Below are 23231 nucleotides of genomic sequence, written 5' to 3'. Positions count from 1 at the left end.
AAAAGAAAGAAAAGAAAGAAAGGTCAGGTCTGTCTCTACCCGGAGTTAAAAAGTGGAGCTGTGCAGCCTTCAAAGCATGCTCACAGGAAGACCCCACAGCAAGACAGGCATCAATACCTCCATTTTACAGATGAGGAAATCGAGGCTGCCAAGAAGCAAGTGACTTGCTAAAGGTTAAGCAGCCACTAAATGCAGAGCTCAGACTCCAGCTCAAGTCTTCTGCTTCCATATTCTAGCACTCTGCTGAGGCACATCCTCAGAGGCCAAGCCTTTGAGGGGACTTGGGACTGGCTGGAAAAAGTGTAAAAGGTACGGGTGCTCCCAAAGCCCCTGGCCTGTGATATGCTGTCCTCTGAGAGCATCTCCCCTCTCTGGGGCTCAGATTCCACTGTTCAGCAAAGGACTGAACTAGATCAATGGTTCCCAAATTCAACTAATCAAATGCACCTACGCGCGCACACGCACACACGCTCACTCACGATGGGGACAGCGAGACAGAGAGAAAGAGAGATTCCAGATTACAGAAGCAGGGATCTGTATTCTACATATCCCAGGTAATCTGAAGGTAAGCAGCTCAGCATGGGTCTTAGGACTGGCATTTGGGAAACACCAGACTAGAAGATCTTCTATGGGTTTATGTTCTGTAGTTTCATAAACAATTTCCACTCAAGCTTGTCAAAATACCTAACACAGTGCCCAGCACATACTTGATATTTAAATATTCAATATATATTTTGCTGAAGTATACTGAAAAGCATGCAATCGAACACCCAACCCAATGAAAACCTTGGTTGACATTGCTTCATCCCACAATTAAAACCCACTTTGCAAACTCTTCTACACTGCTGGTGGGAATGTAGATTGGTGCAGCCACTATGGAGAACAGTATGGAAATTCCTTTAAAAGTTAAAACTAGAATTGCATATGATCCAGCAATCCCATTCCTGGGCATATATCCAGAAAAGATGAAAACTCTAATTCAAAAAGATACATGTACCCCAATGTTCATAGCAACACTATTTACAATAGCCAGGACATGGAAGCAATCTAAATGTCCATCAACAGATGAATGGATAAAGAAGATGTGGTACATATATACAATGGAATATTACTCAGCCATAAAAAAGAATGAAATAATGCCATTTGCAGCAACATGGATGGACCTAGAGGTTATCATACTACGTGAAGTAAGTCAGACAGAGAAAGACAAATATCATATGATATCATTTATATGTGGAATCTAAAAAAAGATACAAATGAACTTATTTACAAAACAGAAACAGACTCACAGACATAGAAAACAAACTTATGGTTACCAAAGGGGGAGGGATAAATTAGGAGTTTGGGATTAACAGATATGCACTACTATATATAAAATAATTAAACAACAAGGACCTACTGTATAGGACAGGGAACTATATTCAATATCTTGTAATAACCTATAATGGAAAAGAATCTGAAAAAGAATAGATATACATATATGTATAACTGAATCACTTTGTCATACACCTGAAACTAACACAACATTGTAAATCAACTATACTTCAATTAAAAAAAAAAGAACGTAAAACTTTAAAAAATCCACATTGCATTTCTGTAGCGCTTTATGGCTTACAGATCTTGTTTACACACATGATCTCATTCAGTCTCTTTAATGGGCATTGTGATCCCCATTTTACAGATGAGGAAATTGAGGTTCAGAGTTGCTAAGGGACTTGCCCACTGCTGCCCAGCTAGTCAGTGGCAGAGCCAAGCTCCAAACCCAAGTCTGTGTAACCCCACCTCCAGTGCCTCTTCCACTGCACTATTCCTGCTTTTGCTTGTTTTCACTGCGTGGTTTCAGGGGAGGAAAAACATCAGATCTAGAAGAGAATGAGTTTTCCAAAACTCCCTGGAGAGGGCAGTTTAAAAGCCCAGGAGCCCCCCTCCCTCTGCCTGGGCCCTGGCTCTGCCCTCCGGAGGGGACATCCCACTGCCTGCACCCTGTAGTCTCTGGTCGCCTGCAGGTGCCTCCATTCCCAGGTCTCTGCGCAGGGAATCTGGTTATCTGCCTCCCCCTAGCATCACGGGACGGGATGGGGGTGCCACAGGCTCAGAGTCTCCACCACACTGGCTGCCCCTCACCCCAGGCCATGCCTCACAGTGAAGCTGGGATCTGGGCTCACTCCCTGCCCCAGCTTTGTCCATATGTCTGTGTGTCCTCTAAGAACCACTGGGAGCAACAGACAATGACCTCTGACCCAGCCCTCATTCTCAGCTGAGGGGGCCGAGGTCCAGAGAGGGGCCGGCAAAGTGGAGACGCCCGTTCCCCTGGCCCCCAGATGCTGGGTCCAGCCTCTTGCATCCTCCATGCAGTCAGCTCCCTACCACCTTGTCTGGCTCTTCCCCCCGTTCCAACGCGCACACGCACAAATGCACATACATGTACACAGACACTCACACACAATCTCTCACACACCCAACACACACAGAAAGTTTTTCCATAGAACCTTCCTGGTCCCAGCACAGCAGCCATAGACCACCCTCCACTGGTCTCAAGGAAGCGGGGGAGCCCATGGCCAAGCTGGCAGAGGGTCCGGGGGCAGGGCCTCCCAGGATGGGCCTGGCCAAGTCCCCACTGTGGCCCAAAGGGTGCTTAGGAGGGTCTGGGGCTGAGGGTGGACTCAGGAGCCCCTGCCTCCTGGCCGTGAACAGTGTCCTGAGAAGAATGCACTGGACGGTAAAGCATTATGGTCAAGGGCTGGGATGCCTGCAGGGGTCCAGGGAAAGACAGCAGCATCCAGTGTCAGCACTGGGAGAACATTCGAGAAAGTAATCACGGCAGCCACTGGTCACCGAGGACTGGTCAGGAGCAGGAACTCCACGAGTCAGACATTGTTTCTCCATTTTGGGAAACTGAGGCTGAGGGGGGACTTGCCCACAGTCCCATAGTCCACAGTTGGCCAAGCCAGGGCTCACATCCGGGCCGGCTGATTCCAAAGCCTCTGATCTTAACTGTGATGCCAGGGACAAAATGCCAGCTGTCACTGGGACGGGCCCCTGGTAGCCCCCTCCCCATCCACGCTCCATGAGCGCTGCCCAGCAGACACACTACCCAGCCACCTGCCCAGACTGCAATGCCCAGCAGCTCTCCCTGTCCCCTGAGAAGCAGGGAAGTGGTAGGTCCAGCTGTGGGTAATCACTCATTCATTCCTCTGGTCAGCCAGTCATGTGCTCAGTCAACAGCAAACATTTATTGAGCACATACTCGGATGGGCGAGGCACTGGGGATTGGTGGGTAAACCATCAGACGCCACCCCCGCCCTCATGTGGCTTGTAGGCCGTGCAGACAGACATAAAGGGATGGTCAGAATGCCAGGAGTTACGGGGTCCCCAGCAGGTCCCCTGGGAGGAGGGGTCAGGCAGGGTCTAGGAGTAGCCGAGGCCCAGCGGGGCTCATCCCATTCATGCTTGGGCGGGCATCTGAGGACTGAGGCCACGCCCTGATGATGTGACCCACTGCGTCAGGAGCAGATGGTCCACGGACATGAGACCTGAAATATTACTTACTTCGGCAGGGGTGGTGGGCACTCAGCTCCCGTGCAGGCTGGGTTGGCACAGCTGTGTTACTGATTGATAGGCCTTTCAGGAAACAAAGGCCACGAGAGAATTCAACACGCTCCTGGCTCTGGGCCAGGCTAGCCTCATCTCCTTTGCTTTGTCAAGTGTGTCTTTTTGTCTGCCTTCATTACTTGCTGGGCGCCTCTGTTTTAACTACTAGGAGGGAGCGAGTGTATATTTGTGTGTGTGTGTGTGTGTGTGTGTGTGTGCACGTGCACAGGCGCACACCCAGCCTCCCTGAGCGCTGCTCTTCTGGGGGCAGGAGGTAACAAGGGGACCAGCTACAGGTCCCCACTTATCCCTTCCCAGAACCCCTTGACTTTGAAGCCAACGCCTGGAATTTTTGTCTTGTGTTTGCTTTTCCCAAAGCCAAGTCCAGAGGCAGCTGAGGGCCGTCGCACGGTCCCACAGTGGGCTGAATGCAAAGCTGGCAGTGAGGCCAGTTCCCCACCGTCCGCAGCACGGACGGCACTGAGCTGCAGGCGAGATTCTGGGGCCTCGAGCTGCTGCCCCAGCCTGGAACTGCCCCTCTTCTACGCCCACTCCGCCACCTCACCTGGGGAATTCCTTTTGGTGACACCAAGGAAGGCCTTCAGGGAAGCAACAGAGAATTTCTTGAAAAGGGAACCGAGTTTAAGAGCTCTGGAGACCAGCAGCAGCCAGGAGTGCCCCAGGGCCTGGGGAGGGGTGTTGGGGGATCACGCAGGTTCAGGGCAGGCAGCCTCATAAGCCCCCAAAATAAGCTGCTGAATCAGAGCCTGGGGAGCCGCCACCCCACATGCAGTGGGTTCGAGTGCCTTTCAGGTAGGAGGCCCTTCCATACCTGGGAAAACCCCTCACCCTGGTTTCTGCGGCCGCCTCCTTAGGTCCCCCCAACCCCCAGTGTCAAGCTGAGGTCATGGGCACCAAGGTCCCAAGTTCTAAACAGGATCTCTTCCCAAGCCCTCAGTCACTCAACTGCAGACGACATTGAGTGTCCCCAGTGTGGGAGGGGGACACCGAGGCCAAGGGGAGGGTTTCCTCTAAGGCTGGGTCCCTCGGGCGCCACGCTGGCTCTCCCAGCCCAGCCCCGGGCTCCGCGCTGCCCTCCCAAGGCCCTGGAGTGGGGCTGCTGTGGGCCTGGCCCCAAGCCCAGGCCCGATCCATCTTCCCAGCCAGAGACTCACTGCGACGACAGGACAAGGCCGGGCGGCCACGGCATTGGCCTCTGATCTCCCCTGGCCGAGTGTTCGTCGGGAAGACGATGAAGAATGAACGCCTGGCAAGGAGCGGGTCACTGCCGCCCGGAGGCCCTGCTGAATTGCAGTTCAGACCTCAGCTGCCTGGGGCCGCAGATCAACAGGGAGGCCATTAATCTCTCCGGCAGGGATGAGAGCGGGGAGGGCCTGGGGGAAGACTCAGCACCCCCCTCTGCCCTGGGCCCCTCTTCAGCTCAGCACGCCCACTCCCTTGGGCGAGATAGGACCAGTGGGGTTGCTGGGGGGGGCGGGGCTGGTCTTGGGGCCGCCCTCTCCTTGCCCACCTCTCTCCAGGTCCTGCTCATGACGCTGATTAACTCAGACTATGTGGGTGGAGGTCTCATGATCACCCTAAGGTGAGGAAGATGTGCAGATCACAGAGGGTCTCTCCCTTCCAGGAGGAGTGAGGAGGGCTCGAGATCCCACAGCCAAGAATTATCCCAGAGCAGGGCAAGCGATACACCTGAGGGGTGTGCAGACAGAATGAGAAGAGCTCAGGGCTTTCCTGGGAAACCAGAGCCCCTGGCAGACTGGGAGCCCCCTCCTCCCAGCAAAGGTTCCACCAGCCCTTAGACTGAGTTGAAAACCTGTTTGAAAGGGATTTGGAGTAAGACACATGCTCCTTCTGGTGGTGACAAAGGGAATTGCATCCCCTCAGACTAAGGCTGCTTTTGTTGCTGTTGTGTGATTAGAAGTAATTCATTCAATCACTTCCCAGCCTTGGTTGTTATTTGTGACTTAATTTGTGTATGAATTGTGGAAAATCCCAAAGTGAAGTGAAAGTTCAGTAGCTCCCGGTCCACGTGACCTTAATGGAGTGGGAAGGGAAATTGTTGATGAGGGCTCTGAATGTCACCTGGATCTGTGGTTTCCGGCACTGGCTGCTCTCCTGGGAGCTGGTTAAGCATCACCTGGCATGGGCCCACCCCAAGGTTAATATTTGATAGTTCTGGAGGGGATGCTGGGTACCTAGTGCTTTGAACAGCACCCCAGGTTCTCCAGGGTGACAGTCTGGAACCCGGTGGAGCCTCACGGTTCACAAGGACAGAGGGCTTGCAGCAGGGGCAGAGGCCGAAATGACTCACTCAGGACAATTTCCCTCCAAAGCAGCTGGAACTGCCCTCTGAGTTGGCAGCTCAGGGCCTGTGTATGGAACCTTCTAGAAACGTGACTCCTCTCCAAGGCGCTTACTTCTCCTCAGGCGGGCCGCAGGGCAGGAATACCCCTCCTCCCGTTCACCTTGCTGCTACATCCAAGAAGCTTGAGGAGCCCCTCTCCTCCCAAAAGCCCCGCTGGCTGGACCTGCCCCATTCCCGTTCATTTCTCCCACTGTTGTGGATGGCTCCAGTGTCTTGTGTATGGAAATACTGAATTCTATTCAGGGGTTTGGCCTCTCAGGATTTATTTGTCATGGGTGAGCCCACATTCGGAGCAGGGTGTCACAAAGACCTTGGCTCTGAGTTGTAAGAATCAGGCTTTCCCCTCTGTGTCTCCCTGGCGCTTCTCCTCCCAGACCACGGGGTCAGTGAGAAGGACTCTGAAATGGGGGGGCCAGAGACCTGGGTTGTAGCTCTGGCTCCGACACAGGCTGGCAGTGTCACCTGGACAAGTCACTGCCTTTCTCGGGACCTCAGTTTCCCTTGCTGAAAATTGAGGATTGTTTATTTTGCTCTCTAGGGGCCTTTGGTGCTCAAGCATTCTGTGAGTCTGTGAGGGTTGGTGGTCCAGGCAGCAGTGGATTAAGACAAAGAGCTCAATTCTCAAGCAGAATGCTGCCTACCCTGCCTCTGGTCCCCAAACACGCCCTCCCTGTTCGTTTTAAACTCTGCTAACTTGCTGCAGTCTCGGATTCCCAGGCCAGGCCCGCCTCCTTCCCTGGCTGCTCCCAGACCCAGATGAGTAAACTGGACACTAGGTGGTGCCATGATCCCACCATCCCATCCAGCCTCTCGCAGAGGCCTCTGCAGGGAAGGGGGAGAGAGGGAAGAGGGGCTCCTTCCAGGGGGCAGAAACTGCCTGAGGGGAGCAGTGTGCTGGGCTGCCAGGGGGCCACAGGCATCAGGAAGTCAGGCACTGGCGGCAGGGCCAGCCTGACACCATCCTGTGTTGAAGTTGTCCTGGGTGAGTGCCTGCCAGAATGGACAGGGGGCTGGAGGAAACGGTTAACAAGGGGCCCACCCTCACTGTCCACTTTCTGGCCCCTGGCCCTGGGGTTAACCAAGTCAGCACCCAAATAGGTGGATGAGGTTAGGTCCAGCTGAGGCCCCCTGGTCCCACGAGTGGAAAGGGGGTGGCCGGAGCTTAGCACCAGGGTCAGGAAGGGGATAGGAAGAAAAAGTGTGCTGAGGCCCCCGCCCGGACCCCTAGACCCACCCATCCTGGCACGTTGGTGCACCTGGGGAAATGGCAGAGCACATAATATGGCCACAAACAGCTACAACGCTGGCAGCCCAGGGCATGGCTGCAGCTTCTCCCACTGGAGAGCTCCAACAGCCCCACCCAGGGCCTGGGACGATGACCAGGCAGCTCCAACAGACCCAGCGGCTTTGAACCTGTGACCTTCGCCTGCCTGGCTTTCTCTTTGCCTGGCATTTGGAAGGCAGGCTGAGCCCTCTGTCCCTGGGGTCCTTGGCATCGCTAGGAAAGTCCTAGAGGGGATGATACTGAACTTCTTGCTTAAGTAGGCATGGGCACCTGAGCGAATAATTGAAAAACAAGGGACCGGGCTGTATTGACTCCAACTTGGAGGAGAGGATGGTGGCAGTTACAGGAGAGAAGGAGGGAGGGAGGCAGGCCAGGGAAGGAGCCGTCTCTGAGGCCGGCTTTATTATTAGCACGGGGTGGGAGGAGGCTATGCCCACCCAGGGGTCATGCAGAACTCGGGGCTTCCTTCAGCCCGAGGGCCTGGCAGTCCCGGGGACAAAGACCTATAGCTCAGGGAGGGCTTCCCAAGCGGCCCCGGTGCAGTGGTGGACACGGCTGGCTCTGCAAAGACAAAGACAGGATTGGGGCTGTGAGGGGGCAGAGGTCGGGACTCTCATTTCGTTCCTTATTCATCTTACCTCTCTCTGGCGTGTCTCGGCAGCCTCCCTTGGCTACACATGCCACGCCAGGCACTTGGCCATCGTTTAAAAACACATGAGGGTGACAGACGCCTGGCTGATGGATGAAAGACCCTGAAGTCCTTCCCAGCTCGTCCCCACCTCTTCCTTATTATCCACAGCCATCCCGGGCCACCACCCTTGCCCGCCCCTCGCAAACCTACCTCTCATTATAGCTCGTCTTCGTGAACTTGCCTGGGATGGAGGAAAGCAGACAGGTAAGTTGTGGGGGGGGGACAGTGAGTTCAGGGGCCCCTGAAGTTGTAGACCCTCCTCACAGGCCTCAGTAACCGAACTCCTCGACCTGCTCCTCCCGCCCCTGCCCCGCCCACCCCATCAGTCACCCAGGCAGGCACTCACCGGTGCTTCTTCCTGCCCCCGCAGCGGAATCGTCTGCCTTAAAGAGAGAAAGGAGGTTAGTTTTCCAAGGAGACCCTCTCTGCCCTGGAGGACTCAGCTCTGTATTCCCTCCTCCCTCCCACCTGCCTGTACCGCTTGGTGTCTGCCTTGGAGGCCACAGTTGACTGTCTCTCTCTATATATAGGGCTGCACCATAAGCATTCAGAAGCCCAAGTCAGTCAATTGGTCAGTCAACAAACATTTACTGCACTGGCTCCGTGGGGGACTGTGAGGGCACTGAGAGTGGTGCTGAGCCTGGGCCATGGTGGTGCCCCCCTGAGTGGTGCTGGGCATGCAGAAGCTGCTCAATAAGCTCTTGGAGAAGAATGGCAGGAAGTCCAGAGCCAAGACCCCTGCTCCTGCCCGTCTGCCTTCCACCTCCTAGGTGCTCAACACTGCCACCAGGGAGCCTCCAGGGGAATCAGGGAGACTGGCCACGTCTGCAAAGCGCAGCCGTCAGGAGGTGGGGCACCACCCACGGATGTGTTAGAATCCCAGGACACGGAGGTGTATCTGCTACATTCTCTCTCTTCTTTTCATTGGTGTGTTTCTGTGTATGTTTCTTCTGGTTGCACCTGAACAAGTCCACGAGCATTTATCAAGCTCCTGCTGTGTGCCTGCTGGGGCTGGGGCTGGAGCCAGGACCCTTTTCTCCCCTAGAACACCCCATGCCTCTACTGGATCCTTCTGAGTGCTTTCTTGGCTGCTGTGTCTTTGGCTGCCAGCCCTAACCTTCTGAGGCAAGTGGGATCATCCCCATTTAACAGATGAGCCAACTGAGGCCCAGAGAGTAAGGGATCTATGGTAAACTAACAGGGGTGCCTAAGGCCTCTGGCTGCCAGGCACGGTTGCCTTCCGGCAGCAGGCAGGGGGTTGGGGGCGGGGGGTTGCGGCTGAACCCTCTCTGCTTCCGATTCAGCTACGGAACCTCAGGCAGCTTGCTGCCCCTGTCAGGGTGGGTCTGGTTTTTCATCTGCAAAATGGTGACATTGGTGGCCATCCCTCAGTGTTGCCAAGAGGATTAAATGGGCTGAGATGTAGCTCAAGCCAAGAAAGCGTCCAGATCTGGGGGAGGGGGTGTCCAGTGGAGGCTGGTTCCCTCCCTTGGCCTGGCTCCACGTGCACTGGAGCTTCCCAGGGCCACTGGAAGCCAGCTCTCCCATCTCCACAGCCTTCCCCCCAGCATCCACTGGAGGGCGCACGGGAGGAAGAAGGAACCTCCTGGGTGGTCTGAGGACCAAACAGTGGGGCATCCAAGACTCCTCCTTCCATCAAGGTGGCCATCCGTTTCCACGTCCTGCGTGGAGGAGGGGAGGGGATCTGAGAAACTCACTTCCGCCTTCCGGGATCTGGGAAGGGGGTGAGAGGGCTCTTCCCCCCAACCCGACCTGAGAAGCCAGTGTGCTCAGTGGCTTTGAGATGTGTCCCCATCAGCACCCCACTTCCCACACGAAGCCCCCACTTACTGAGGATGATGATAAGCCCCACGATGAAGGCCAGGGCAGCGAAGATCAGGCCCCCATTGCGGACAGTCTCATAGTCTGAGAGAGGAGAGGGCAAGGAAGTGGGATGAGTGACCCCAGACCCCTCCCTGCAGCCAGCCTGGCAGCAGCCCTACAGTAACTGGCGAAGGTGGGGACACATAACCCAGGGCTGGGAGAGGCCAGGAACCGGGGTTACATGGGGGTGGCTCAGGAAGGGTGTGGAGGAGGGGCCCACCAGGCTCACCATAGGAGAATGGGTCCACGTCCTCCTTGGGGCTGCCACCTGAGGAGAGACCCAGAAGTGGGTGAGGGGTGAGTCACCGACCGTGGTGTGTTTCAGCCACAGGAACAGTGGAACTCCCGTCCTTCCCATCCCAGCACCCCAGGGGTCCAAGGGGGCCAGGCGAGGCTGGTGGAGAGACATCCAGGAGCGGGGGCTGCCGTGTCTGCTAACGCCACTGCCCCACTGCCCTAGATGGCTCCCGACAATCGGCTTGGGACCAAATACCGTGCCTCCAAAGCAGGGACCCACGATCCCTGTGGAGGCCTCTGGCACCTCTGGGAGGGGCTGGTTCCTTCCTCTCCTTGCTTCATACAAAAGTAAGAAAAGACCAACAGAGGCATCTCCCGTAAGACTCACCAGCAACCTCTCTCCGTATGACTAATCAACTACAAGGTACTTAGCAAGTATTTGTGAAGTGAATGGATGAATAAATAAATAAATAGAACCTTAACGTTCACTGAACAGAAGGAGGAAACTGAGGCCCAGTTTGAAGACTTGTCTAAAGTCCCAATAAAAGTTGGGGGTGGAACTGGGTCTTGGACCCATGTTTCTAGATTCTTCTCTCTTACGTTGCTATCCTCAGGGGGAAGCAAATTTATTTCAGAAACATTAATATATTGTGCTTACCATGTGCCAGGCTGAGGCTAACAAAGCAGTAGCTTATTTAGCCATTGTAACAACTCTATGAGGCATTAATATTCTTCCAATATAATCCATGAGAAGATGGAGGCACAGAGGGGCAAAGCAACTTACCCACAGTCACACAGCTAGAAAAGGGTCGAGCTGGGAATGAACCCAGGCAATTGGTTGTTAAGAATCTGGGTGCTTAACCCCTTTGCTGTGCTGCCTGTCACATGGTCAGGAGGAAGGAGACATTTCAAGGCCAAGTGGTTCGGTCCAGTCTCCAGCCCCGAGCAGATATGGCTCTGCTTCCCGCCCTGTAAACTAAGCGTACTCACCGTTGGGCAGCTGGAGGGCACCTGGCCAGAGCTTTTCTGCCACGGCTAGGGGTGGCCCCTTTTCTCTGCCCTACTTGAGCCCCTTCTTGGCACTAGGGAAGCAGTGCCCAAGGTCAAAGGAACGCACCAGTTGGCACCTCCCAGGCTGTGCTGAACTGTGCCCTGGGCCATGGGGCCCGGTGAGTCCAGCTGTCTTGGCGGTACAACCCCCCTAGGCCAGGAGAGAACAGACTAGAAGGGGTCTGCTCCTGGACCTGTAGGGCCTGAGGCCAAGGGAGCCTATGGGGGGCCCAGGCATCCGTCACCATGCAGAAGGCCTCCAAAGTTGTCTCCCCAGATTCGGTTCAGGTCTTGTTCAAGGTCACATGGGGCATCAGTGTCAGAGCCATGAGCAAACTCACAGCTCCCCTCAGCATACCAGGAACCCGTCTCCTCCCTGACCACCTCGTCTTGAGCCATTGGATGGGCCAGTCCTCACCCAAAGCCCTCATCTTTTCTAGATCTGGCTCTAAGACCACCACAGACAACAGAAGGCCCACTGGATTCCAGGCCTGATCACCCTCGTTCGCAGGATGACTTCTGGGCATGTGTCCTGAACTTGGGGGCTCTCACCCCAAAGCCAGCCTGAGAAGGCTGAGCAGAGGGGCCCACTCCTGCCCCAGCCAGCCTGACCCCCATCCGCCTCCTGCTCTGAGCTTAGAGAGTCCCAAAGATACATGGAACCAGGACAGATGCATGCCAGAAAGTCAAGATGGAAGCTCACCGCTCCCCACCCCCCAGCAGCTCCTACTTGGGACCCAAGGTTCCGCCATTCAAGCTAGATTTCTTTGGAGTTAAGGTGGGATCCTCTTTTAAAAGCAAATTTTCTTAGCGGGAAGGTTGGCACGGGATGGGGCAGGGGCGGTGGGTACTCTTGGAAGGCAGGGGTGCCAGGAGACGGAAGAGTGGGGTCCTGCTCACCCTCCAAAGATGGTCCGAGGCACCTAATGCTTCACACGCACACACACGCACACACGCGCACACACACTCACCATCATCTGTCGACAGTCCTGCCATGTCCCCCCGCAGACCGGGCACGTCCCACTGCCCTCTTCCCGCTGCCTCTGCTTCGGGGACAGTGCCTGGCTGTGGGGTGGCCAGGGATGGGGGGGGCATTAAACATTAACAGTGCCAGGTAATATTTACCCTGGTCACAAGAAAGGCCCTGGCATGGATAGTGGGGCTCCTGCTGAGGCATGAGGAGGTGCAGGGGCAGCAGGGGCAGGGAGGAGCTGGCCGGCTTTCCAAACCCTCCCCAAGGAAATTTCCAGAGAGAAGTGCCGGGGACAGATCAGCCGTGGTGTCCTTCCCCCAGCCGGAGAGGTCACGGCTGGGGCTGTGACAATGGGGAAGTGGGAGTTTCGAAATATATTCCGTGTATGCTACAGCCTAGGGGGCAAGGTCGGGGGTCCCATGGAAGCCCCTGACCCTAGCAGCTGCCCACCTCACCCACCGCTATGGAGATCGCTGTTTCGGCTGATGTGTCTTGTCTGGCACTCGAGGCTCCTCTGCGGTGGTCCCGGGGTACCCGGCCCCTCCCGCCTCACAGCCCACCTGAGCCCCCCATGCACGTTCACACCTCCAGGCCTTCGCTGCCTGGGAACGCCCTTTCCTCTGTTATCTTCTTCATCCAGCCAGGCTGCATCTAACAGCTCACAGCTCACTCAGTGTCATCCCTAACCAACCCCTCGTCTCCTGCAGCCTCTGGCACTTTCCTTCTCCAGCCGTGAAGCACAGCTTCCGTGCCAGTTTCCCACTGTTACACGGTAGGCTCCCTCGGGAGGGACCAAGCCCTGCCACAGGGAGAGCGCCTTGTTTTCATGATTTGCAAATCACGTTCCTATTAGTTCCTTGCACTTTGTGTTATTTCCGCATTTTACAGATGAGGCATCTGAGGCACAGAGAGGGTAGGGCCCTGGCTCAAGGGCACACAGCGGTGAGAGGCAAAGTGGAGACTGAGAGCCACACCCTCAGGTTTAGGAATCAGGAAATTTCCCACACTTCCAAGGCCTCCTCCCCCCTCTACTGTGGCCCTATTCACCTTGGGGACCGCAGCGCTGGGTACTCCATGGATGCTCATATTCCTGGCTGAGTTCTAATCAATCGAATTGGCTTCCAGAAGAGACTGATGCTCAATTGTAGCCAAAGGGCCAAGGTCAGCAGTCAGTGTCCAACAGGGGTGGGTTAGTCCTTCAAAAGGACTCCATCTATTAATCTTCCTGGAGCAGTGGCAGGGGATCAAGGTTTGAGTTCACTTCCTGGCTCCTCCACTTGCTAAGTATATGGCCTCTGTCAAGTTACTTAACCTCTGTGTGCCTCAGTCTCCTCATCTGTAGAATGGGTTGTGATGAGGAGAAAGTGAGATAATGAGGTAAAGGGTGTGGCAGGGGGCCTGGTACGCAGTAAGCGTCATTATTGTTACTGTCATACACTGTCAGACCCAGAAAAGCCAACCACCTTCCAGCAAAATGAACATGAGGGTGAGATGGAAAGAGGAAATGTCACGGCCTCAGGAGCCGAGACACCCATTCAGCTCTTCTGCTTTCAGGGCCGAGTGATGAATATTCACGAAAATACAACAGAGCTAACATTTGGTAGGGGCTGAGCATGTGTCAAGTTCTTGCATGCATTGTCCTGCTGAATGCACGTTTGCTCCATTCCACAGATAAAGAAACTGAGCTGGTCATTGACTCCACAATGACCCTGAAGGTGGCCAGGGCAGCACCATGATCCCCACTGGGCAGCCCAGGAAGACTGAGGGCAGGGAGGTTGAGGGACTTGCCTGAAACACCCAGTCAGGGACAAAACCAGGGCTAGAAAGCCCCCGTGGCTGTACTCCCAAAACTCCTGGGGCCCTCCACACAGACACTGGTACCTCCTTATTATACATTATCTTGGTATCTTAGTACATTTTGTCTATCTTTGTAAGCCACCGTGGATTCTTTCTGGAGTATAAAAATAGGTGGAAAGTTGATAGATAGATTGATAGATTGATGAATGACTATGATAGACAGATGATGATGATGATGAAGATGATAGATGGATAGATAGGTAGATAGATAGGAGATGATAGAAGACAAGAGAAATAGGGAAAGCAAATCAATAGCTGCGTTTTTAACTCTATATGCAAGGCACTGTTCTAAACACTTTACAAAAATCAACTCATTTAATCATCACAACAACTCTATGAGGCAAGGAAGGCATTATTATCATCCCCATTTTATAGATGAAGAAACTGAGGTACAGAGAAGTAAAATAACTTGCCAGAGGTCAGGCAGCTACGAAGTGGGGGAACCAAGCTCTGAACCCAGCAGTCTGGCTTCAGAGTTCCTGCAGATGGACACACAGACAGATGGACACACAGACAGAAAGGGGGCTGTTGCACAAGTTGCCTTCCCAGCTCTTGCAGCTCAGAGATGCTGGGAGCAGAGATGACGGCACGCCCAGGACCCATACCGAGATGCCCTTGTTTACAAATCCTGCCTCTCCTCGTTTCTGCTTTTCTCATACTTCTGGGGAGCTGGGGGTGCACTTGAAAGTGATGGGGTGGACACCTGTGTCAGAGTCTGAGAAGGTGGGGGGGTGGGGTTCAGGGGACTCACCCAGGTACCACCTGTCCATGGCAGGAGCTGCTGGCTGTGTCCTCAGTGGAAGAGAAAGTTATGAGGTGCTAGTGACCCAGGGCCTGGATGGGAAGAGTGGCCCTCCCTCCCTCCACACCCCAGCCGAGCCCACGGGCAGGAAGAGACAAAGGCAGGGAGGAGGGACGGGCAAGGGAGCCCTCATCTCGTGCCTGCCTGCCTGCTGGGGCAGGCTGGGCCAGGATCCACGTGAGAGTGGGGGAGATTCTCTGACCTCCAAGGTGACCTGAGGAAGGGGGAAGCTGTGAGCCACAGCAAACAGTGGGGGCGGGAAGGCAGAGCACTGGGGAGAGATGCCACAGCCAGCAGCCTTCACGTAGCCCAAGGTGCCTGCAAAGGTCACCAGGAGCCAGGAGGGCACTGGCTGGGGCCACAGCCAGTGGAATCAGAGCCCTTGCTCGCCACCTGCCCCTGAGGCAGCTGAGGGAGACACTCAGGGGCACGTGTGTGTCCCCCGGAGCCTTTACTCAGCGACACCTCACTCCTCCAGCCCAGTCAGGCCTTGGCCCTGATGATCCTGCCTTGAGGGCTTGTTCTCAAGCTAGGAGTCCCCTGGGACTGGGCAGAACTGCAGCAGGTCCTTGGAAGCTGCCCTGGGTGGGGAGGGAATGTTTCCAGGCCATGGCCCGGGGCCCGAGGCACCAGCTGCAGCCTCCTGTGTCACCCCGGGACCTGGGCAGAGATGGGGAGCCGCTGGGGCTGGGAGCGGGAGCCGGCGTGTGACCCACCCTTCCTCAGCTGGGACCCGCCACTTAGCCCCCAGTGACTTACCTGAGGCTATGATGTCAGATCCGCCCAGCGGCCCAGCAGGAGCTACCAGCAACTTAGTGAGGCCTCTGAGGGCTGCCAGTTGGTGCCACAGTGCGGGGTGAACAGAAGACAGCACTTCCAGTGGGAAGGCAGGTATGGAGGGCCAGCCTCCCAGCTGGAGCCAGGAGCCAACAGTGGGAGCGGGAAGGCAGAGCAGCCCCTACCCTGGCTCAGCCGAGACCCTGTTCCCTGGCCACTGAGGCCCCCTGACAGGGCCTGGAGCAAGGCTGCAATAAGCACTCTGACCAAGGGGGAAGGGGGAGGGTGGGATGAACTGGGAGACTGGGATTGACACATATACACTATTAATACTATGTATAAAATAGACAGCCAATGAGAACCTACTGTACAGCACAGGGAACTCTGCTCAATGCTCTGTGGTGACCTAAATGGGAAGGAAATCCAAAAAAGAGGGGATATATGTATACGTCTAGCTGATTCACTTTGCTGTACAGTATAAACTAACACAGTATTGTAAAGCAACTGTACTCCAATAAAAAAAAATAAAATATAAGTGGCCACAGAGAAAGAAAAAAAAATAAGCAGTCTGTGTGGCTCACTTGGGACCACAGGATCTTCCTCAGGTCCCTTCCTTGTGGGTCGCCCTGCTCGGCCATCCCAACACAGACACTGAAAAGCAGGGTCTGGGAGGTGCTGGTCTGGCCCCAGGCACTGACCCTTGGCCCTGGTCAGATGACACCCTCCACTCGGTCCCTCCTTAGCAAAGCTTCCTGCCCTGAGGGGGTGACCCATGACACCCCCTCAGAGCTGCCCGGGCTGGAAAACACTCTGGAAATAGAGACAGGCAGGCCTGGAGGGGGTTGTCTGACTGGGCTGAGATCTGTCCCGGGGGGCCATCCACCCCAGCAGGCAGCCCTGCCTCCAGGCTCCTCGTCCCTTCCCCACAAGGCAGCGGCCCACCTGCCCAGGGACCCAGCTTCTCACAAGACCAGGCCTAGTCACATGTTCCCAAGTGGAAACCTGCGTGCTCACGGCCCAGAGCGCCAAGCAGACATTCCCCAGGCTGGGCACTTGGAGAAGTTCCTAAATCTCGGGGCTAGATGGGCCTTTAGTCCCAGTCTAGTTTCCCAGTCCAAAAATGTCAGTGGTCTCAAGAGTGGAGACCTCAGCCAGAAATACCCCCATCACACACACACACACACACACACACAAACACACACACACACACTCCCAGACACTAACGCTGTGAAGAGAGACATCTCCATCCCATATGGAGACCCTGCATCATAGACTACCAGAAAGGGCCTCCAAGGTCATCCCACCCAATGCCCTCACTTCACTAAGGGTTCCCTCTGAGGGCTCAGAGTGTAAGCCAAAGCCCTTTCTGTGTCCTAGAAGCCCGTCTTTATCTGGCTTCTAGATAAAGGTCTGACCTCTCTGACCTTGTCTCCAATGACTTGCCTGCCCCTTCTCTCCACTCCAGCCATACTGGTCTCCTTTATGGTCCTCTAATCCTCCAGACACGCTCCTGCCTCAGGACCTTCACACTGGCTATTCCCTCTTCCTGAAGCCTCTTCCTCCAGAGAACTTCCTGGCTGAATTTGCTCAGGTCATTCTTCAAAGACTGACTCCAAAGACCCTTCCTTGCATCCCCGCCTGATATTTACACACCCACTCTGCAACATTTCAAATTTGGGTTTTTTTTTGTAGCACTTACTATATCTGATTAAATACATATTTTCCTTATCTTGCTTCTCATTTCTCTCCTAACTAAAACTTAAGCTCCAGGAGAGCAAGGAGTTTTGTTGGTTCTGTTCATTCCTAGATCCCCAGTGCCTAGAACAGGGCCTGGCACTTAGTGGATCCCTAGTTTTGTTAAATGAATGGATTAGTTCCAGAGGTGAAATAATTTTGCCAGCTGCACAGACAGACCCACAACTTGCCTAACGCAGCCTCTTCCCATGAAATCACCTGTAATAAGTAGCAAGAACTAGTTTGTCCCCACGGAGAGACAGCGAGTGGCCAGCACACCCCACCACCAGCCGACAGCTTCCCCAGAGTCCTTGCTGGGGAGTTCCCCGGCCCCGGCCCTCTGTTCCCCTCCAGCGCTTCACCTGGAGCCCTGCAGCAATTTTCATAAAAGTGTTAATTTGTCTGTTCAGGGGAAGCCAGATGTTAAGAGTCAAGGAGGTCCTGCCCCTCCCACCTCACCCACACCCAGGTCCTTCCTTGTCCTGACTGAGGTCATCAGCCTGGCTGACCCTGGGGAGAGGGAGCCCCCCCCACCTCAGAGACACCCTATAGCCTTCCAGGGAGGCCCTGGCTCCTTCAACCTGGATCATGGCCACGATCCCCCGGAGACAAGCCCAGGGAAGCCTCCCCCCACGCATCTCTGTGAGCAGCACAGGGGTCCCCTGCAGACAGATGCATCCACGCTTAAATCCTGTTGCGTCCTGACTCCTTACTACGGATTGCGTGATGCTGGGGAAGGTTACCTCTCCGAGTCCTCTCCTCCCATCTATAAAATGGGATGATAGCACCTACCTTGCAGGGCTGTCGCAGGAATAGATGTGACGTAGGTAGAAGGCCTGGCCAAGAGGGTCCTAATAAGTGCCAGCTTCACTACCCTCACCCTGAGCTGGCCCTCCAGGAGACAAGGACACTCGCGGTAATCCCTTCCCTGGGCTCAGTCGCCAGTGGGGTGATCTTTAAAGCAGGCTCTTGGCACACCTTTCTGTCCCTGACCCTCAGCATGATCTCTGCCAGCCAACCACCCAGCCGGCATCCCCAGCCTTCCCTTCCTCCCCCGAAACCCCATGCACAACGGCTGTTCCCTGCTGGCGTCTGGCCCTGCCTCTTGTTCTTCCAGTCTTTTCTGGGATATGGGGGCAACTGGGGTGGGAGCACCGCTCTTTCATCCTGGAAAGACCACAAGGCAAAGACCCCCAACCCCTCCTCCTTTGTCTGTCGTTCCAGGCTAGAGCGAAAGAGGGGCACGCTCTGCTGTCTTCCCCAAGACCCAGAAATCAAGGAGCAATTTGTGAGGCGTGGAGAGGCAGTCCCAGCTTCCAGACCCCTCCTTCAGTGCTGCCTGTCCAGAGGCACAGTGTCCTCAGTTGCCGGGCCTCAGCCTCTCCTGTCTCCCCCCCCAGCAGGCCTCCTTTGTCTCCCGACTCCTCAGCCTTGGGCAACCGTCTGGGGTGGTCACGGTTGGGCTGGTGGGGTAGGGAGTTAACAGACTGGGACGTAGGCTGAGCTTTGTCTCCCTGGTGCTCAAGAGCCAGCAACGAGGCAAAGGCCCTCATCACCAGTCTCCTCGAGACAGGATCCTCCAGATCCACCTGCCCTGGGTGTGGGGGCCTGCACAGCAGAGGGCACAGCCTTGGACTCCAGGCCCCCAGCCAGTCCTCCTGGTGTTGCCTCACAGCTGGAGAGAAGCCAGAAGCCCCTAGAAAGCCCCGATCCCCGGCTCAGGTCCGTCTTCAGCTGCATGGCATGCGTGGTCACTCGGCAGGGAAGGTGGTGACTCTCAGGCCCCCCCTCTGTTGCCCAGATGTCTCGAACCCCAAGGAACGCTGGCTCCTGTCTCCTGCTGTGGCTGTGGATGCCAGGGTCCCTGGGGTCTTATAAGGCAGGGCTGGGAGGGGGTGGGCCCTGGAGGGTCCATTCCTTAATTGTTGGCTTCAAGGATGGCGCAAGCCATGGGGCACACAGGTCCTGGGAGCTGCCAAAGGGCAATGTACTCAGAGTCAAGGTCGCCCAGGTCTTTCTGCTCCCTGAGCAGGCAGGAGATGGGGACGTCCTCTTCTGTTTCTACAGCTGGTGACAAGGGCAAACCCGTTGGACCCACCTCTCCCACAGTGAATACCCTGGAGAGAAATGCATTCTTGACTTTTCTAAGAAGTCACGTCTGGGCTTGAACTAGAACGGAGGCTGTTTCTCTCCAGCTGCAGCCCTTCTCCTTCCAGTAACCACAGCCCTCCTCACCTCTGAAAAGCAGGTCCCGACTCAATACCTCCAGGAAGACACCCAGGATCAAGCCTACCCCTTGCTTCTCCTGCCCTTCCTCCATGACAGTCTGGATTCCACTGACATGGCCCAAATGGCTCACATCTGGCTTTGTAATCATCTTTGGCGTTTATTTCACAAGACTACCAAGTCTATTCTGGCTTTTTCGAGGACACAGATCATGGGGTCTGTTACATGTCTGTCTTCACTGAGTCTGGTGCTCATCTCTGCTCACTTGATAACAGTTCCATCCATTTTATGGTTCTTGATTGTTCCAAAGAACTCTTGCCTGTTTGATCTGCTTCGTTCCGTCCAACGACTTAGTCAAGCAAGTTTTGTGATACCCATCTTACAGAAGAGGAATCTCCCATGGTGTGTGGACGAGTCAAAACTTGAACCCCAGTCTAAAAGACAGAAGGGGAACTCTGCTATCAAAGAAAGAGCACATAAGGAACTGGATGGTAATATAAATATTAACAACGTGGACAAAAAAATGTTGCCTGCCATATTTTAGTAAACAATGAATGTCGCCCACCGTCAAACCATCGGCCACTGCCGGCGACAGTGCACCCTGAGGGGAATATAGGGTGAAGAAAAACAGGATACTGGCCCTAGGCAGTTAAGATGAATATCAAAGGAATAATGTCGATGAGCCCAGACTCATGCGTCTCCCCATACATAGAAAGGCACTAAAATCCTTAACTTGGGATGCCTGGTTTTTGTGATTAGTAGTAATCTTTTCATGTTTAGCTGTACATGGATTTTTTTGTTAGTTTGTTTTTCAGTTAAAAACTCCTATATATCCTGGCTTCTCCCTTACCTCTTTGGAAGAGTTCCGCAGAGCTATCTGAGAGGCTGTCTCCCAGACCATAGTCCTCAGTAATACCCCCGAATAACACATAATTCTCAACTTTTAGGTTGCGTGTTATTGTCGACAATAACATAATCTCTACATGTAAAATTTTCAGTGTCTTTATGTCCATTGTGTCACTCTGACCCTGTGAGGTACCAGGAAAGATATTGATAGGCCCATTGGACAGTTGAGGAAACCAAGGCTCTCAGGGTTACACAGGAGCCCAGCTTACCCCATGGCTAGGAAGGACTTCATTTTGCAGAGAAGGAAACTGACAAAGATGCTGGGGTCTGCCCCAGATCACACAGCTAGAGGGAACACGAGGGAATGTCCTGAGCCTCTTTCTGTTCCACCAGGCCACCTCCAAGCCTGGCTGGGAGGCAGGAACCCACTCTTCTGGATGGTGCAGGGGGGCCACCACCTGGCAGCCCCTAACACCCCAAGTCCTTCAGGATACCTGATCGCACCATCACCTGCTCTGCGATCCCTGCCTTGGAAAGTGCCCCACTATTGTGCAACCAGGCACGGGGCTGGGGCTGGGGCTGGTTCCATAAAATCAGCAGCCGGTTGGCTTGAGCTGGCTGATTCTGGCCCCCTGGAGTTCGACTGTGACAGCAATGAATCACATTAATGGTGAGAGGTGGCCGCTCTCCCTCTCTGTGGCCTAGAGATAGGTATTTCCAAGGCTCCTCCCCTGGCTCAGGCAAACACACCTGACCTACCCCCCACCATCTGTCTCACTCTCTCTGGGCCCAGGGTGAGGCAGAACAACCAGGGACAAGGTTGGGTGAACCAGACAGAGCTGGACAGCTCTCCCACCCGGGCTCTGCCAGCCACCCCTGCCAGCCCACGATCCTGGGGAGGGCAGAACCTGCCTCCCCACAAGAAGAGAAGGAGCCCGGTGACCTTGGGGTGTGCTTCAGCCTGGCACCCCCTCACCCACCCCTCTCTCCCTGCTGCTTGCACTGTGCCTCTGGCTCTCTTCCAAGAACAATTTGGCAAGTTCCTATGCACAACGTGCAAAAAAAAAAAAGGGATGGGGAGGGCCACAGCCCAGGGGGACCCAGAAGGCAGAGTGACCTTTTTTTATGTGGTGTTAAGTAGCACAAAGAGCTCATGCAAATAGACTTGAAAATCTTTGGCGTGGAATTCATGGGGAGGTGGGGAGTAGGGGGAGAAGCCGGGAGGTGAAGTGTGCAGGACACCTGAGATCTCTGTCTGAGACCCTCCTGGGAACTGGCCCAGCACGACAGCTTTCCCTTTCAACCGAGTTACTTTTGCTATATTCAACCAAATCACAAATATAAGTTGCGTGCCTAGAGGCTGAGTGGACAGACGCGGTCCTGCCTGCATGGAGTGCTGGTCCAGAAGGAAGACACACATTAAGCAGTGATCCATGCCTGGATTCTGGATTCTTCTGCCCTGGCCCTGCAGTGCTAGACCAAAGAGGAAGAGGCAGCTCATCCATTGGTTGGGAGGTGAGGGGGTCGGCAATTCAGGCCCAGACACTTAGGTCATTCTGGGTGGGTTCTCAGAGTCCATGTTGCCTAGGGGATCCCATCTGCTGGTTATTTTCCCTCACCTTGAACACTTCCAGTGACCGGGAGCTCACTCCAGTTTTGGATCACCATAGCCTGGGAACTAAGCACTCACTCACAATAGGCCAAGTTTTGCCTCCTGCTCACGTCCACCTGATGGGCCTGGGTCCTCTCCTCTGTGGCAGAGGGTCAGTGGCACTGGCTTGGAGCTTGATGGGCCTGGGCTAGACCCTGGCTTTGCCACCAGCAGTGCAAACTCAGGCAAGATCCACCAAGCCTCAGTTTCCTCATCTGTAAAATAGGGATTCCATCATACAGAGTTGTGAGTTCTGAATGAGTTGGTATACGTGAAGACCTCAGCCCAGTGTTTGGCACATAGTAAGTGCTTGATAAATGTTAGCTGCATTCATTTATTCATTATTGTTATTATTTTGATCATCAGTTTCTTTGACTGTTCTTTACGTGTCTTGTTTCCAGACCACTCACCTCTCACAGGACTCTCCTCAGAGCACAGTTCAGCTAGTTTATGCCCTGAAGGGACCGCCAGGCTCCAGAAGCAGCCTCACCAGCCCAGACGATCCTCTTCCGCTATCTGGATATCAGCCTCCTGAAGAAGGAAGCCAGGCCACGTGTGTACTATAAAGAACTCTGGAGACAGACAGCCTGGGCTCAACTCCTAGCTCCTCTACCTGCCAGCCGTGTGGCCCTAGAACGGTCACAAATTTATCAGAGAGAATATAAAATGTGAATATCTAGCTCAGAGATCATGCTGGATTACCAGGAGGAAAAATAAGTAGGTTCTCAGAGTCTGCCAGAGTAGGGATAACCATTTTCTGTCTATGCTAGAGATGAGAACTACCATTCTCTATTATTAACATAATTATTATGAGAAAAATCAGAACCTCCCCGCTGGACTTCCTTACACTTATTTTTGTTGTTTAATGTTTTCTTTTCAATAATGAATGTGGGGAGGTACCCACCAACTTCTGTGTACCTGGGGCCTCTAAGGATCTTCATCCAGCCTTTCTCTGAAATTGCTGCAAAGCCTACAAATTCCCTGACACATAGTGAGTGTTCCATGACTGGGGGGTCATTAGCTTATTCCCAAAGTTTAAGCATGACCAGAGATGTTGTAACCACCATGATCTCTGGGTTGACAATGCTGAGCTTGATCTCAACTATAAGCCTCAGTCTTTTCAAGGACCTGGGGGACTGAGGGCACAAGCAGTGGAGAAGGAGGACAGGCAACACGGATGTCCCAGGGGTGGCCAGGGGCGAGTGGCTGGACCCCCAAGTCCCTCAGGACCCATGCCTTGT

General features: G+C 54.5%; 1 protein-coding gene across 3 annotated transcripts; it reads right to left on the bottom strand.

Moving 5' to 3' along the window:
• Positions 1-7544: 7544 nt before the first annotated feature.
• On the bottom strand, positions 7545-14871 carry FXYD2 (FXYD domain containing ion transport regulator 2). 3 transcript variants are annotated; one of them, XM_036860788.1, is made up of 7 exons: positions 13145-14091; positions 12096-12189; positions 10067-10105; positions 9805-9879; positions 8300-8336; positions 8104-8134; positions 7545-7823 (listed from the first exon to the last, which is right to left on the bottom strand). In XM_036860788.1, exons 1-6 carry the CDS (start codon positions 13181-13183, stop codon positions 8110-8112), a joined length of 309 nt encoding a protein of 102 aa, XP_036716683.1. In that variant the 5' UTR covers positions 13184-14091; the 3' UTR covers positions 7545-7823; positions 8104-8109. The 3 variants fall into 3 exon arrangements, with proteins under 3 accessions (XP_036716683.1, XP_036716685.1, XP_036716684.1); XM_036860790.1 differs by lacking the exons at positions 12096-12189; positions 13145-14091 and adding an exon at positions 14706-14871; XM_036860789.1 differs by lacking the exon at positions 13145-14091 and having other exon boundaries at positions 12096-12576.
• Between the last annotated feature and the right edge of the window lie 8360 nt (positions 14872-23231).

This window comes from Balaenoptera musculus, chromosome 8 (assembly GCF_009873245.2).
Source record: "Balaenoptera musculus isolate JJ_BM4_2016_0621 chromosome 8, mBalMus1.pri.v3, whole genome shotgun sequence".
In the NCBI taxonomy this organism is placed as follows: domain Eukaryota; kingdom Metazoa; phylum Chordata; class Mammalia; order Artiodactyla; family Balaenopteridae; genus Balaenoptera; species Balaenoptera musculus.
Note: the sequence above shows the minus strand (reverse complement) of the source record. Positions and strands in the feature narration are given on the sequence as shown.

Bases quoted from the DNA above. Each gene is read 5' to 3' on its own strand.
- FXYD2 (XM_036860788.1), bottom strand. From the start codon at position 13,183: ATGAGCATCCATGGAGTACCCAGCGCTGCGGTCCCCAAG. The intron at 10,106-12,095 runs GTGAGTGTGTGT...GTCTCTCCTCAG, and splicing joins AGGACTGTCGACAGATGATG to GTGGCAGCCCCAAGGAGGAC. The intron at 8,337-9,804 runs GTAAGTGGGGGC...TCTCTCTTTAAG, and splicing joins GGGGCTTATCATCATCCTCA to GCAGACGATTCCGCTGCGGG.